The following is a 17,256-nucleotide window of genomic DNA, read 5'->3' as shown; positions in this document are numbered from 1 at the left end:
GTGACTGCAGACTTGTGAATCCTCACAACGCATGCACTGCACGCTGTGAAGATTCTCCGGTGCCTGCACCAGGAACAGCGGTCATGTGACTACAACTATGTGATATGCATACTCCCGGACACATTCCAACTTTACTGTTTCTGCCTTCGTTCAATACACTTGCATTGAGCGAGGACGCCCCCTTTTAGTTGGACTGTGGCTGGGAGTACTCATATCGCATATTCCCACAGTCATATGACCAATGTTCCCAGCTCAGGCACCAGAGTGAACATAGAGTGACTGCAGACTAGTAGCTTAGGACCAGACAACCTGAGAATTTGTTAGCTCGCTATAACAGTCTGACAGGAATTTGCAACTCTTTTATATGCCTTTTTGCTGTGCTACTCTCAGCTGATTTCTGGCTAGAGACCACATCAAAGTTGAATGTGCAGGAAAAATAAGAGCCTACAAAAGCAAATCAGTGCAAAATATTTAATGATTTTTAGCAATATATACATGCAGTTAGGTTAAAAAAGAAAAAGTCCCAAACCATTTCGGAAGGCTTCCATACACATAAGACAGATATTAATGTGTTTGGTCGACTTTAGTCTTCGGTGTATGGGGGCCTTTAGGATTTATAAACACGGCTGTAAAATAGTTAATACGAAGTAGTAATATGGTTTCCACAGAGATGTATAAGGCCTCTGCCATACCCTCATATGCCTCTGATTTCATATATGGCATTCTCCATAGCATACTGTATGTACAGTACATGTATTCTCCCTTCAATGTATGACAAGAAATATCTCTGTACTTATGGCACCACATAGAGCCAGCAGCATTTATGACAGGAGGACTTTCCATTTCCTCAGCATACACAGCAACTACTGAGGGTTCAGGAAGAGGCAGGGAGTGCTCCCATCATTAATTTTAATTATTATTATTTATTATTATTATAGAGCCATTAATTCCATGGCACTTTACATGTGAAAAGGGGGTATACATAGCAAACAACAAGTACAATAATTTGAACAAAAATGAGTCAGCGACTGGTACAAGAGGAGCGAGGACCCTGCCCGCGAGGGCTCACAATCTACAAGGGATGGGTGAGGATACAGTAGGTGAGGGTAGAGCTGGTCGTGCAGTGGTATGGTGGAGCGAGGGTTACTGCGGGTTGTAGGCTTATCGGAAGTGGTGGGTCTTCAGGTTCCTTTTGAAGGTTTCCACGGTAGGCGAGAGTCTGATATGTTGGGGTAGAGAATTCCAGAGTATAGGGAGATGCACGGGAGAAATCTTGTATGCGATTGTGGGAAGAGGAGATAAGAGAGGAGTAGAGAAGGAGATCTTGTGAGGATCGAAGGTTGCGTGCAGGTAAGTACCGGGAAACTAGGTCACAGATGTATGGGGGAGACAGGTTGTGGATGGCTTTGTATGTCATGGTTAGGGTTTTGAACTGGAGTCTCTGGGCAATGGGGAGCCAGTGAAGGGATTGACAGAGAGGAGAGGCCGGGGAATAGCAGGGGGACAAGTGGATTAGTTGAGCAGCAGAGTTTAGGATAGATTGCAGGGGTGCAAGAGTGTTAGAAAGGAGGCTACAGAGCAGGAGGTTGTGTGGCGCCCCTGAGGGTTCGGCCGCCACAGGAATGATGCACTTCTTTAATGGAGTGTGGTGTTCCTCCTCTGAGGTAAGTCCAGTGTGATGATAGTTACCTAGTTTTGCATCCAACACCACATTTCTCCACCAGAGGGAGCTAGTATGCACTAGGTGCTGCTCCCCTGGTTACAGGGAGACTGGGGAACACAAAGTGGTAGGAACCAGTTAGTGGGTGTGGGTGGAGGAACAGTTAGTTAGTTACACTTCTAATTTCATATTTAATAGAATGCCATCTTTGATCTTGGTTCTCTGTCCAGTCCTTTAGACCTGTGTGGTCTCTAGCAGTCTTGCTGTCAAGTGGTCGTACTGTGCTGTCAAAATACTGTGTGTAAGTGACTTCCCTCCGGGAGCGCAGATCCTGTGTGGGCCTGCACCGGCATGGGACACAGCCCTCGTACCCCGATCTATGGGACGAGAGGGAGGTTGCAGACGAGGAATGTCTCAACCCGACCAAGGACCAGGATCAAGAAGGCCCGGGAGCTTTAGAGTGTGGCTCCCTAGCAAATGGGCTCCGGGGAGGATGCAGACGGAGCGGAGCACGCCACCTGTCCTCTTCTACCTGATCTATTCAGAGGGATTCCGGCAGCAAGAGGGGTACCGGCCCCCGACACCCGACCTCGTACTCTATGTCCAGGACGGGAAAGCCCGGTTAGGCCCTGAGGAACCCCACGGGCTTCGAATGGAGAGGAATTGCCACCCGAGCCGTACACCTGAGAGGAGCTCAGAGGGAGACCCGGCCTATTCACACACGCACAGACGGGAAGGGGTAAAGTCTGTAGTGCAGGAACACTCTGGTGTAGGGACGCTGCAGGACACTGGACTTCCTCGGAGGTAGTCGGACCCCCGTCCCTGGTGGCCGCAGGACTCCGCGAGGAGCAGGGAGAAGCCTTGCGCTGCTTATAAGAACTGTGAGTAAAGCCTTGGAAATTCATCCCTTTGGCCTCCGGACTGTTCATTACGCGCCATACCACGCAACACGGTGCCCGCGTCTCTACTCCCGCACCACTGCACCCCCTTCATCCTGTCCTGCCTGCCCTGAGGCCGCGCTCCGCCTGTGGGGAGCAGCGAGAACTTTAGCCGCCATGACACCGGGCCTCAGCGGACTGTAGCGGCGCTGGTGGCGCATCACCAGACACCACAGGTGGCGTAGTCGATAAAGTACCACTCAACCCGGATAGCCCTAACATCATTATCAATGTGACGGCCCTGGGCACGGAACGGGTCAAGGCCACGACTGCATCCCCCTTCTCAAAATCTGACCCGGCTCCGAGTACCCCATCTTCCCAGGGCAGGGCTTGAGAGGCGTCACAGTTGCAGTAGTCGAGGCGAGAGATGATGAGGGCGTGCACTGGGATTTTTGCACATTCATGGTTGAGGAATGTGCGGATCAGGGAAATATTTTTGAGTTTGAGTCAGCAGGAAGTGGAAAGGGCTTGAATATGAGGTTTGAAGGAGAGATCAGAGTCAAGGGTTACCCTGAGGCAGTGAGCTTGAAGGACTGGGGAGAGTGGACAGCCATTGACTTTGATAGATAGGTCAGATGGGGGGGTTGAGTGAGATGGTGGAAAGATGCTGAATTCAGTTTTATCCATATAAAGTTTAAGGAATCTAGCAGAGATGAAAGATGAAATAGCGGACAGACATTGTGGGATTCTGGTTAGTAAGGAGGTGATATCAGGTCCAGAGAGGTTGATCTGTGTGTCGTCAGCATAGAGGTGATACTGAAAGCCATGAGACTCTATGAGCTGTCCCAGGCTGAAGGTGTAGATGGAGAAGAGCAGGGGTCCTAGAACTAAGCCTTGGGGGACACCGACAGATAGGGGGCGAGATGAGGAGGTGGAGTGTGAGTGGGAGACACAGAATGTCCTGTCTGTTAGGTATGAGGAGATCCAAGATAGGGCCAAGCTTGGGCCAAGTCTGTGATGCCTAGAGATGAGAGAGTCTGTAGTAAGAGGGAATGGTCTACTGTGTCAAAGGCAGATGATAAGTCCAGAAGGAGAAGGACAGAGTAGTGTCGCTTGGATTTGGCGGTCAGTAGGTCGTTGGTGACTTTAGTCAGGGCAGTTTCAGTGGAGTTGTGCAGTTAGGACCCCGATTGGAGGCGGTCAAAGAGGAAGTAGGAGGAGAGGTGGGAGGACAGCTCGAGATAGACGTGTTGTTCCAGTAGTTTTGAGGCATAGGGGAGAAGTGATATGGGGCGATAGCTAGACAGAGAGGATGGGTCAAGGAATGGCTTTTTGAGGATAGGTGTAATTGAGGCATGTTTGAAGCATGAGGGGAAGACACCAGTTGTTAGTGAGGTGGGTTAGGGTTGGAATGAAGACTGCGGGAAGGTTTGGGATGAGGTGGGATGGAATTGGGTCAAGTTCAAAGGTGGTGAGATGTGACTTGAAGAGTAAAATGGAAAGTTGATCTTCCGTGATGGCGGAGAAGCTAGTTTTGGAGAACTAGAGTTGAGTAGTTGTGAGGAGGACTATGGGGACTTATGGCAAAAGCTTTGTCTGATGGTGTCAATCTTCTAATTGAAGAATGAGGAAAAGTCTTCAGCTGAGATGAGTGGAGAGAGAGAGGGGAGCTGGAGGACAGAGGAGAGAATTGAAAGTACTGAATAGCTGTTTAGGGTTGTAAGACAGGGAGGATATGAGAGATGAGAAGTATGTTTGTTTTGCTGCAGTAAGTGTGGACCTGAAAGTAGTGAGGGCCATCATGTATATTATATTATGTATTTATTCTTTGACAGCTCCTGCTAGCCAACTGTTTAGGCTAATAGAGGTGTAAGCATGTACAGTAATGCCAGCAGTGAAGCAGCTTTTTACTGCTCTTTTCTTTTTTTAACTAGTCAGTTTTATGTAAAGTTCCCATTATAAGTTTTTGGTGAGTTTTTGACGCTGAGTATTTTTGTTCTGCAAAAAACGCAGCATCTTACTATTCCAGAAAAGTGTATGGGATTTATAGAAATCTCATGCCCGTGCTTTTTTTTTTACACTGCATGAACCGGTCCTGGGGTGCGTTTGTGAAATTCGCAACATGTCAATTTCTCTTGCAGATACACTTGAGCTTTATGTGCAGATTTTCCTCATAGAATTGCATTCAATGCTTACATTTTGCAGTTAAAAATGCATGTATTCCGCACATGACTGAAACAATAAAGTTTTATCAAAGCCAAATACCAGGAAGTATCAAAAACAAAGCAGCTTTATTTACAACATGAAATACCAGAAAGAGACAAAAAATTGTAGCGTTAAAAATGTGATAAAAACGCAACCTAATTTACAAAATAGGTGCAGAAATGCTGCATAAAATCTGCAATATTAAAAACTCATCAAATACTCATAGTGGGAACAATATCCTATCCCAATATGTAGTAGATGTAATAATAATAATATTTAGCAAATATCTCCAAATAGAAATGTATTATAGTTTTCCTGATTCGCTATGTCTCCTTCCTCATGTGTAGGCATTGCAGGACCTTAGGTATCCATGGTTACAACCACTGATATAGTGACAGTTAATTAGCTAGTTTTTAGTGGTTATAACCATGGATACCTAAGGTCCTGCAATCATAGGTGGATTATAATGAGGACGATCTGGGCTACCGCCCGGGGCCTGAGGCTCCGTGGGGCCCGTGGCCAGATTGCCCTCATTATAAAGTTTCCTGCAGGGCAGAGGCAGGGGGACCGCACTGTACCTACATCCTGTTAGACGCCGGCCGGTCACATCACAGGGAGGCAGACACGCCCCCAACACTGCACTGGCTGCGTCTCCAGGACTGACGTCACACAGCGGCGCCTGGAGCTGCATCATCCTGCCGGAGAGGAGCTCGTGCATTGGACCTCAGTGGATGGCGGTAAATGAGGTCGGGCCCAGGACAGGATGTCTGGAGTGAGGTGGGGGCTGCAGGACGCTGCTCCCCTCCTGATAAGTGCACACAGGATTCCATAGTGTCCGGTCAGCGGCCGCTCTGCTGGGGCTCTGTATGACTTATTGCAGGACTTTGACCTTTGCTGCAGATCAGGTCACTCTGGGTCATCGGCTCCAGCGCCACCAGATCTGCAGGAAAATTCAGAGTCCTGCAATAAATCACAGTGAGCCCCAGCAGAGCGACCACGGACATCAGCAGACAGGATCCTACACTGACTGATCAACCCTGAACCTACAGGATGTCACATATTATACTGCTCCATATATAATATGTGAGGCCCTGTGTGCAGGTCCAGGTGTGATCAGTGCAGTGTATATCCCTGTACATAATACATCACATCCAGTATACAGATTATTGTATGGTATACTGTGGTACAGACATCAGATGGGATATAACAATGTGTATAGTATATAACATCTGATGTCTGTACCACAGTATATCGTACTAGCTATTGAACTCGTTCTACACCTGGGTGGCGAGCTTTTTTCTTAGTACATTTACAGCGCCTTTTTTTTTTATGACACTGTATGCGAATTTGCATACACAGTGTCTTCAATAAAATGGTGCCGGATAGCGTGTTATGCGCATGCACTGACTCCGGCACCATTTCATTGAAATATTGTGCTACAAAATTAAAGGGATCATTTCATCAGAAATAAAGCTATTAACCTGCATATATAATAGTTAATCTGCAGGTTAACAAGGTATTATGTTGCCCAGCAGCTGAATGCAGTGGGGAGAAAATTAACTTTATTCTCCTCGCCAGCATTCTGTTTCAGTCATGGGGGCGGGACAGTGCCGGTTCGGTCACCACAGAGTATACAGAGCGTCCCCTATAACCGCGCCCCCAGCACTGACTGACACTGGCTCTACATTGAGGCCGGCTGTCAGTCAGGGCCGGGGTTACATCAGCTGCTCTGTATTCTCAAAGCAATGACTGAACCGGCGCCTGACCAGATCCCATGACTGAAACCGAATGCTCCCCCATCCCGGTGTAAGCTCCCCCATCCTGGTATATGCTCCCCCATCCTGGTATATGCTCCCCCCATCCGGGTATATGGTCCCTTTATCCAGGTTCCCCATCCTGGTACATGCTCCCCACCATCCTGGTATATGGTCCCCTTATCCGGGTCCCCCATTCTGGTCCATGCTCTCACATCCAGGTCCCCCATCCTGGTATATGCTCCCCCCATCCTGGTATATGGTCCCTTTATCCAGGTCCCCCATCCTGGTACATGCTCTCCACCATCCTGGTATATGGTCCCCTTATCCGGGTCCCCCATCCTGGTCCATGGTCCCATATACAGGTCCCCCATCCTGGTACATGCTGCCCCCCATCCTGGTATACGGTCCCCTTATCCAGGTCCCCCATCCTGGTCCATGCTCCCACATCCAGGTCTCCCATACTGGTACATGCTCCTCTATCCTGGTATATGCTCCCCCATCCAGGTCTCCCATCCTGGTATAAGCTCCCCCATCCTGCCTGTTCTTCTGTTCTTCCATCCATAAAAAAACAAAAAAACACTCCAACTCACGTTTTCCCCTCCCCCTTGCAGAGCGTCCTCGATCTCCGGATCTCCGGCGAGGCTGGAGGAGTGTGGCACCAGAGTTCGTGCCTGGACATATTGCGATTAGTTATTTGCGTGACAGCGTGGAAAATCAGGGATCTTCATGGGCGGAGACGATTTTTTGGCGCGAACAAGCCGCAACATCGAATATGAACCCGAATTTGAAATGCCGAACAAATTCGCTCAACACTAATTGCGATCTCCGGCGCCATTTTATTGAAGACAAATTTGCACACAGTGTCTTCAACAAAATGGAGATCGAGGTATGTGACCTACTGGCGCCGGAGATAGCAGTATGCAGTCAGCTGTTACGCATACCGTGATCTCTGGCATCACAATCCTTTATCTTCGTCCTCCTGCCTCTCACCTGTAATGTCTGATGTGTTCTTCTGTCTCTGGCCAGACTCCGCAGGCGCATTGCGTGCATAGTCTATAACGGCTTCGAACAGACGGACACATCTCTGATTATATTATATATACCAGTCATGTATTCTCATATAGACTGTATAGGGCCGTACCTAGTGGAAGAGGAGGGGCAGGTGACCTGGGTACAGCCGTCAGGGGGGTGGCTTCGGGCCACCTCATGTAGTGGTCAGAGGTGTCTCCCAGGAAGCTGCATTTTGCCGCCCCCAGAGTGAGATTCGATCATTCTCTGAGCTGGCTGTGGAACCGACAGTCGATCAGAGAAGGGAGCTATGGATAGGCTCATATTGTATATAAGGAGCTATTTCGGGGCTCATACTGTATATATGAGGCTATTTGGGGGCTTATATTGTATATAAGGAGCTATGTGATGGGCTCATATTGTATATAGGAGGCTATGTGGGGGGGCTTATACTGTATATAGGAGGCTATGTGGGGGGATGATACTGTATATAGGAGGCTATGTGGGGCTCATACTGTATATAGGGAGGCTATGTGGGGCTCATACTGCTTATAGGGAGCTATGTGGGGCTCATACTGTATATAAAGAGCTATGTGGGGGGCTCATAATGTATATATGGAGGCTATGGGGGCTCATACTGTATATTGGGAGCTATGCAGGGGCTCATACTGTATATTGGGAGCTATGCGGGGGCTCATACTGTATATTGGGAGCTATGTGGGGGCTCATACTGTATATAAGGAACTATGCGGGGGCTCATTCTGTATATAGGAGGCTATTTGGGGGCTCATACTGTATATAGGAGGCTATTTGAGGGCTCATACTGTATATAGGAGGCTATTAGGGGGCTCATACTGTACATAGGGAGCTATATGGGACTCATACTGTATATAGGGAGCTATGTGAGGCTCATACTGTATATAGGAGGCTATTTGGGGGCTCAAACTATATATAGGGAGCTAAGTGGGGCTCATACTGTATATAAGGAGCTATGTGGGGCTTATACTGTGCATAGGGAGTTATGTGGGGACTCATACTGTATCTAGGGGCTTTGTGGGGACTCATACTGTATATAGGGTGATGTCAGCATACTTAATTCTGCTCAATATTAAGTCATACAATTAATATAATTTTAGAATTTTGTTAATATTAATATTGAGCAGAAGTAATTTCAGCCTACTGGTTCCGCCTCCACAATAGTCATGGTCTCTCATGTGACCCCTTGGGAATATTAATCTCCCACCCCTGCTCTGCTATATATAGCGCTATGTTATGTATAGGGTTGTACATAATGGAAAAAAAATTCCGCCATTTTCCGTCTATAGATGTGATCAGAACTTCTGTGTGTTACTCACATGACCTATCACATGATCTATCAAATGAAGATCATGTGACATGTCACGTGATACATGTGGTACCTGGGGAGGGGGGACCCACGCCTTCTAAACTGCCCGGGGCCCTGGCTACTCTTAATCCACCCCTGCCTGCAATGCCTACACATGAGGAAAGACGTAGCGAATAAGAAAAACTGTACTACAGTTCTAACTGGAGGTATTTGGTATTATTATTATTACACCTACTATATATTGGGATTGGATCTTGGAGATGGGAATACCCCTTTAAAGTTCTTTGTGGACACCATAAAAAGTTGCATTCGCTTTTATAATATGTTCTGTAGTGTGACTTACCTGTGTTTTGGTTTCAGGCCATAATTCGCATGGTCAAAACGTTGATTTAACTTCGACTCTGCAATGTGATTCAAGAGGAAGTTGGGTGCAGAATGTTTCAGTGTATTAAGAAAGCGTGTAAGATGCAACATGTCCACAGGATAGCCGTAGTCTGACACGCGGTTTACTATCCACGATCCTCTCCTGGTACTGAGAAACACCTGTAAGCAAAGAAATAGAAAATTTGCTGTATATCTAAATATGTCTTCTGGTTTATGTAACCAGAGATTAATTACTGTATAATGGAGAGCTGCACAACTTTATTATATACACAGAGGGAGAGGTATTAAAGGATTTGTGTCTTCTCAGTTGAGACGTGCACTGCTCCCTAGCCTCCAGAGTTTCTAATTTCAAGGGTGTGGATGCTCCTGCTTAAAGGGGTTATCCAGGGTTTAGGGTGTTTTTTCCTATTGGGCTAAGACCTTGCAGGTAAGTACTGGCTAACTACATGCCTGTTTTGCCCTGCGATGATCTATCCCAGTTGAGAATGGTTAACGGACTCTCCTTCCGGCAATTCCCCTTCTTCTGGTTACGTCACATAGGCACAGCAGCTTCTTCACTTCTGTCTCTGTTTTTTGTTGACGGCGTATCACTGCCGATGTCACGTTGATTGACAGCCGACTTCCCACTGCCTAACTGCGGGGAGCCAACTGTCAATCAGAATGTGATGCTCCATTGAGAGTGCAGACTAGAAGAGAAGGTGACACTGTTGACAAATGGTCAAAGTAAAATGGGACTTGCTGCCTGAACCAGGAGAGATCATCGCTGGGCAGAACAGGCAGGTAGTTAGCAAGTACCTGCCAGTAAGTTCTTAGCTGAATAGGGGAAAAATAATTAAGTCTTGGATAACTCCTTTAATTAATATTTCCGTCCAGTTGCATAGTCTTGCGGCTGGCCCAAAGTGTGTTCTCTAGATGCTTTGCCTCTGAAGTATCAGAAGCGCAGTGGCATGCAAGCTGGCCGCTTAGGCTACGGTCCCACTATCAGTATTTGGTCAGTATTCGGTCAGTATTTTTTCTCAGGAGTAGGAGCCAAATCCAGGAGTGGGTGATAAATGCAGAATTTCTGACTTGTTTCTATTATACATTTTCTCTGATTGTTCCTCACCTGGTTTTGGCTCCCACTCCTGAGAAAAAATACTGACCGAATACTGACCAAATACTGATAGTGGGGCCGTGGCCTTAGGGAGCTAACAGTTCACTCCAGTGATCCTGCCAGCTTCAGAGTAGTGCTTACTAGCTCAATAAAAAAAAGTTTGCAAGCACTGCGCATGTTTGGTTACAGCCGTGGCAGGTCCCCTTGGTAATAAGCTATAAACAAGAAAAAGTGAAGTTGTCAATATTAGGGGAATAGAGATTTTTTTAATTGTCTAATTACAAAAGTGTTTGTTTTAAAAAGCATTAACCAACAACACCCAACAATATAAATAACCCTTTAATGACAATGAATGGAGAATCGATCTCACCTCAAGTGCAAAAAATTCTCAGGCACAAAAATAGGGGAACTGGCGCCCATCCCGCATGGCGTCACACTTTTCCATGGTATTTGCATCCAGGATGTGGATGCAGTTGAACAAAATGACGAAAGAGAAAGCCGTCAGCTCCCTGTTCCACCATTCACTGTGTGCTTGACCTCGGAGTCTCAGTGCAATGGTCGCGATTATGTTACTACATCATGCCTGCTGTGAGGAGCTTCAAACCAAACACGGCAGAGCAGCGAAGGAATAAGGCAAAGTCAGCAGCTTTATTTTACTTATTTATTTACTCAATGAGTACTTGTTTGGGGCTGTCAGTCTGTGTGTTGGGATATATTGTGGGGGGCCATCATGCTATGTGTACAGGGATGTGGGGTTATCATAAAGTGTGAGGAACTTTGGAAGCCATGAACTGTATGTGGGGGTGATCAAACTCTGTGAGGAATATATTGTGGGGGGGCATTCTACCGATAGGAGGGCTGTGGGGTCATCGTTCTGTGTGGATGACCATGGGGCTGTCATACTGTGTGGAGGGCTGTAGGGCTATCATACTGTGTGGATGACAGTGGGGACATCATACTGTGTGGAGGACTCTGGGATGCATTATATTGTGTGGAAGGTTGTGGGGGGCATTATACTGTGTGGGGGGACTGTGACACCATCATACTGTGTAGGGAACTATGGGGGTCATTATACTGCATAGGGAGGCTGTGAGATCATTATACTGTGTAAAGGAGGACTGTGTGGTCCATCATACATTGTGTGGGGGCACAGGATGACTGTAGGGGCTTCAAAATGTGTGGAGGGTACTGTCTAGGATTTAACTGCAGGGGTATCATTATATTTGGGGGTCATTTTTGCTGACATCATAATTTATGGGGACCATGAGAGGGGGTATTGTAGTGGGTGAAAACACTAAGGGGCTTCAATAGGGACAAAATTAATGTGAAAGTGCCACATATTCTTCTGCCTGTCTTTAAAAGTTGGGAGATATGTCCTTCTGTGACAGCAACTATGTACCACACCAATTTTTCTTTTTCTTTCAGGAGGACCCAATGAAGACTTTTGCTTTAGGACCCCATGATTTCCATACATGCCTCTGTTACAAACCTTATTCAATTTATCAACCAGACTGTTTAGCTTGTGGTAGGATTCTCCAGTGCTAGATTAATAATTACTAAGACATAGTAAGAACTGGCCTATGGGTCCCGCATCCTTTGGGGATCCCGAGCAATGGATGAAAATTAATATTGATTTGATATTGAAAAAAAATTGCAATCAGCATACCAGTACAACCAGCTGACATTGGAAGCCAGCTGGAATGATGGAGCTCTGATGTGATTATTATGAAATGATGTTTTAGCTGTTGTCGGGTAATATTTGAGAATTTACGAGCAGTAGAGGATGGGCATCTATGCGATCTGGCATGGCAACTGTGTGTTTGGCCAGAACAAGGAGTGGGAGTGGAGGAAAGGTAGGTGGCCGTGAGTTCTCGGCAACTATAGATCATCAAAGAATATTCCTGAGCTGAAACTTTGGGAACACAGATGAGTATTTTCAGGTTGACACCCAAGGTCGACATTAATTACCTTTTGTGGTTTGTAATGAAGTTTTATTAACTTAATTTTTGTTCCGTGTAGTAGAATGTAATTGGTGTATTAAAATTATTGCTAGTAGATTTAAAAAAGCATTACAAAATAATTTGCTGGAGAGGCCCCAAGATATCGACTGCCTAAGGGCCTCCACAGGGTGGAGCAGTGCGATTCTCCATGTAGTGTTATAATTGTGACAAACCTGTGATGCCGTCCTGCTCAGTTCCACAGCAATGTCTCCACCAGAGTTTCCGATTCCGAGGACTATGACTCTTTTTCCCGTAAATTCTTCGGGATTTTTATAATCTCGGCTGTGAAGGTACTGTCCTTTGAACTTTTCAATTCCTGTTGTGAATAACACATATCAGTCACATTTTCTGCTTTACAAATACAATAGGGAGAAGATGTCAACTCTAGTGATGAGTCCAGTGTCAGACTAGTGTGCCAAGGGCCCACCAGTAACCAACTCCAGGGCCCCACTTTTCAGCTACATGCAAACGTGACATTATCCTCAAACACAAATTTATATAACAATGAGCTGGGCAGATTGCTACATGAATAAGATGCCGCCTTTGTAAGTACATAGTGATTCACGTATATTGTGCCAATACTGCTCATATAAGAGGGTGGTGGCCCACTCCTGCACAGGAGCCCCCCTGGAGGATTCTCCTGTTCTCCTGTGGGCCAGTCCAAGCCTGGATGTGTCCCTCCCAAAAAAATATAATGAAGCAGATGGAGTCACTTTGTGCTCTACTTGACCTCATTGTCAGCAGTATTCACCTTTTTCAGGCGGGCATAAAAATGTGGTGGACTGCATTTTTGTGTCTGCCTGAAAAAGGCAGGTCAGATAGAGAACAAAGTGACTGCCTGCTTCATTAAAGACAATGGCCCTTTCAGCGGACACATCTGAATCCCCTTTTTCAGGGCTTCAGACGACAGCTCTGACAGTGCCACTGGTGTGTAGCTAAAATGTGATGTGAATGAAGCATAAAGGGAGAGATTTGGCTTAAAAAAAAAACACGTTTGTATGTCCGGTTAATTATATTCGGTTTTGGATCTGTTTTGAGATGACAAAAACTAAATTAAAGGGAATCTGTCTGCAGGTTTTTGCTATTTACTCTGAGCGCACCATCATGTATGGGCTGAGAACCTGATTCCAGCTATGTGTCACTTACTAGGTTGTGTGGTTTTGCTTCAATAAAATCAGTGCTTAATCAGCAGGAGATTATCACTACAGGACTAGGTGTCTTATGCCTCCTGGTCCAACCACACCACTGATTAGCAGCTTACTGTCAGTATACATTGTACACAGGAAGCTGCCAATCAGAGGTGTGGGCGGGATTACACAGGGCTCAGCATTGTAAGCTCTGCTAGATCTACAGCAGAGAAAACTTTGATTCTATCACAACTTCTGCACTCCGTAAACTAAGTGATAACTCCTGGAATCAGGGTCTCTGCCCCTAATTTATGCTGCTTTCAGATTACATAGTAATAACCTGCTGACAGATTCCCTTTAAAATGATCCAATAAAGGATCCATCTATTTGAATAGGGACGGAAATACCCTAAAAGTTCCTCCAGTTAACTGCAATCCAGCTGCAATGCATTGTAGTTTTATTTTTTATGCTGTATCAAAAAATATAGTCTGCACAACTTTTCTGTCCAGCCCAAACAGATTTAGTAAATGGATTCGTTTTTTAACGTTGAATTATATTGGAAATGGATCGTAATTGACAATTATTTGTTAGGTCATCCGTTAACGGAGCCAATTTTTTAGCACTGTGCATGTCCAGACCACTAGATGTGCTCAGAGACACAACTGAATCCATTACAAATAAAACAAAAACAGATGCAAAGTGTGCTTTTATCCTTGCTCTTTTTGCAACAGATCCAGTTTTTTAGTTACCAAGGAACGACAACCAAAAATGTGAACATATCATGAGAGAGAGTGCAGACCGCCCTTGTGTGGTGCAAAAAAAACAAAAACCTGATGTTGGCATTTGAAACAGTTAAGACCTGTGCATCTGGGAGTGAGCAGTAAGCTGGCGAAACCCGGCTTATTCGTGAGGAGTAGTGGTGATGGACCGGAGACAGCCTTGAGGCCAGAATGCGTGATGGACAGCCCAAGAACCTCTGCAGATGGTTGCCTGCTATATTGCAGCAAGACTCTAAAAGGGGAGCTATTTTAGCTGCTTCACAGGGTGAGGACTTGAAAAATAGGAGTAGACCATGACCTAAGAGGATGACCAGTTGATATTGTTCAGCTAGGGAAGTCTGACCACCCTGTGCAGGTCACCATCAAAGCCTTATTGGCCAAGAGCACTATCAGCCTGGGTAGCGTTAGCTGAAGGGGCGTCTGCTGTAGCAGGATGAAAAAACAAAAAGATGGAACCAAACAGGAGTAAGTTGTGCAGACCTCGTACCCATCAGAGGCAGTAGGTATGTCAAAACAGAATTTACATCCAAATGCAGCAGTTACATAACTGATGTAAATGGAAACAGAGGGACCCCATTGACTATTATAGGATCTGACTGGATTCCATTTTGTGTCAGTTTTTAGAACAAAATTAAAATTCAGCATGATGCCCTTTTCCCTCTAAACTCACACAGAACCCAAATGGACCCGAGTAGTCAATAGATTCCTTCTACTTCAGTTATGTAATGGATCCGTTTTGAACATGAATTCCATTTATCTTTTCCTAAAACAGAACAGACAAACAAATGTCTTAAGGCAGGTGTGAATCCAGCCTTATGGGAAATTGTGGTGCCCTGCTGCGCATTAGTGCCACAGATCCTAGAGGGGTGTGTGACACCCCAGGGGTCTGGTTGCCACAGTGATAGAGATGTTATGTCTGAGAGCAGGTGGGAGGTCCTTTGGTCAGGGATCCTGTGCATGCCACACCTCCTGCCCAGTCTTGGGAGGGGAAGAACTTCCCCTATATAAACCCGGGGCTGAGGCAGGGTTAGGAGTCAAGGAGAGTAGAGACAAGAGACAGTCATAGGAAGAAACAGCTGGAGCTCAGTGGGAGCAATACTACTACGAGTCAGGGGCTGGCAGCTGCAGAGCTCGCCCTGACTGAGAAGCTTTCTTACCGGACCCGGCGTCCGAGGCTGTGGGGACTAACTCTTACCCAGCAGCAGAAGCCGACCGGCAGGGGATTTCAGGTCCTCAGGCCCAGAAACCCGAAGGCACGGTCACACGCGTGGGACCAGCACCGCCATCGTGGAGCGGAAGCCAATAGAAGGCCCCGAGTCACCGGCCATACGGGTGAGCACCACACGGTACACTCAGGGACGTGGGCTACTTATATCCGCTTCTAGCAAGGTAGCCAGAAGAGTACAGTCAGTTTAGGAGGCCTACAACTCCACCTGGCCAGGGGAGATCCCATCTGCTCAAGGACTGACCAGGCCCCGTTCGCTAGCAAGTACTCCGGGAGGGTCTATCGTTGTTACCAGTAAAGACCCTGAATTACACCGCACCGTCTCTGAGTGGTTCCTGCTACCCCCATCTTCCACGTCGGCTGCCCTGAGGCCATACCCCTCCCGTTGGGGGTTATACTATCACGCTGCACAATTCTACACCGGCCTCAGCGGTCTGCCCTGCAGCGGCAGCTCCATAGCTGCAAATCAACGGGTGGCGTAGTCGACACTCAAATAACATCTATCAAGACTGCCACACACTGAGTTTGACTCCCTGGGCACGGACCGGGTCCCCGCCACTCGGAGACTACAACCCTCATCTGATCCGGTTCCGGGTAAGCCCCCGTGCGCGAGACGCTGCGCGACACAGCAGGCCCAGGGGCGCGTCAACTTTGGCGTAGTCGGCAGGATTTCGTGCCCGCAACCACCGGGTACTGCGTGCCTGAAAAAGAGACTTTTAAAACTTACCATCCGTGAAGTTTTCCCGCCATCTGTGAAGATTCCCGCCATCCGGCGCCATCTTCAGCCTTCTTCCCGCCATCCGTGGAGTTTTCCCGCCGTTGGACGCCATCTTGAGGACGCCGCGCGGGAAGAAGAGGGGCGTGGACTCCGAAAAGCCCGCGAGAACTGAAGCCCCGCCCCACGTCCGGACGTTGCGTAAGGTCCTGGAAGGAGCCCAGCAGACGCCGACGTCACCGGAGCGCGACGGAAGGTCCTCAACCCTGACGATCCACTGCGGAGCCGCGGCCTACGGAAGAGGATCATCGCAAGGTAGGCCACGGTCCACTAGGGGGGAGAAGGATGTCGGATACGGAGGAGAGCTTCACCGCTTCAACCCCCGCCAGCGCCACCGCTGTCGCGGTCATGCCTTTCACCATGCCCTATATCCCGGGGGCAGCCTGGCTACCCCAGTACTCAGGGGAGTCACATACCCTGCAGGACTTTAGAGAAAGGCTGGATAGCCTCTTCCAGGTGTACCCCCTCACAGAGGAGCAAAAAGTGAGCATCCTGGTGGCCCAATTAACCGGAGCAGCCCGAAGGGAGGTAAAGTCCTGGCCACCTGGGGGGAGGACTGTCGCAGGGATACTAACCCGGCTGAGGGACACCTTTGATACCCGCACCTCAGCCGAGATCAAGCTTAGATTCTACGGGTGCAAACAGCGGGCCCATGAGAGTATAAGGGACTATGCCCTGAACCTACAAGAGGCCCTGAGGGCCATTAAGCAGACCGACCCTGATGGAGTGGGAAACGAGGACAGGCTGTTGACTGAACAATTTATAGAGGGACTGTATTGTAATGCCCACCGAACCCAGTTGCGGGCGATGGCCTTACAGGATCCCCATCTGGGCTTTGCACAGTTCAAGGACAGAGCCATCCGGGTGCTCCGAGAACCGGCACCGGGTGGCGTTATGACCCACAGGCGCCCAGCTATTACTTACCACCAGGAGGCGGCGCCCTTGTCGGCAGGGCCTGTGGGAGCTGATGCGCAGGCTTTGGACAATGACCCGGCTCCAGACCTACACCATCAGGTCCAA

General features: G+C 47.6%; 1 protein-coding gene across 5 annotated transcripts in view; it reads right to left on the bottom strand.

The window, feature by feature from the left end:
* The window catches only part of LOC141156750 (flavin-containing monooxygenase 5-like), a 51,963-nt gene that overhangs the window by 17,643 nt on the left and 17,064 nt on the right, over positions 1-17,256 (bottom strand). For all 5 annotated transcript variants that reach the window (XM_073643093.1, XM_073643095.1, XM_073643094.1 and 2 more), the window contains exons 5-6: positions 12,504-12,646; positions 9,197-9,396 (exon numbers count right to left, since the gene is read on the bottom strand). In XM_073643093.1, coding sequence (XP_073499194.1) covers positions 9,197-9,396; positions 12,504-12,646 — 343 coding nt within the window. The remainder of the gene's footprint in view (positions 1-9,196; positions 9,397-12,503; positions 12,647-17,256) is intronic.

The sequence above is a fragment of the Phyllobates terribilis genome, unplaced genomic scaffold (genome assembly GCF_046119375.1).
Source record: "Phyllobates terribilis strain yellow unplaced genomic scaffold, ASM4611937v1 Scaffold_8__6_contigs__length_399053987, whole genome shotgun sequence".
Lineage (NCBI taxonomy): Eukaryota > Metazoa > Chordata > Amphibia > Anura > Dendrobatidae > Phyllobates > Phyllobates terribilis.
This window is presented reverse-complemented; position numbering and strand designations above follow the sequence as displayed.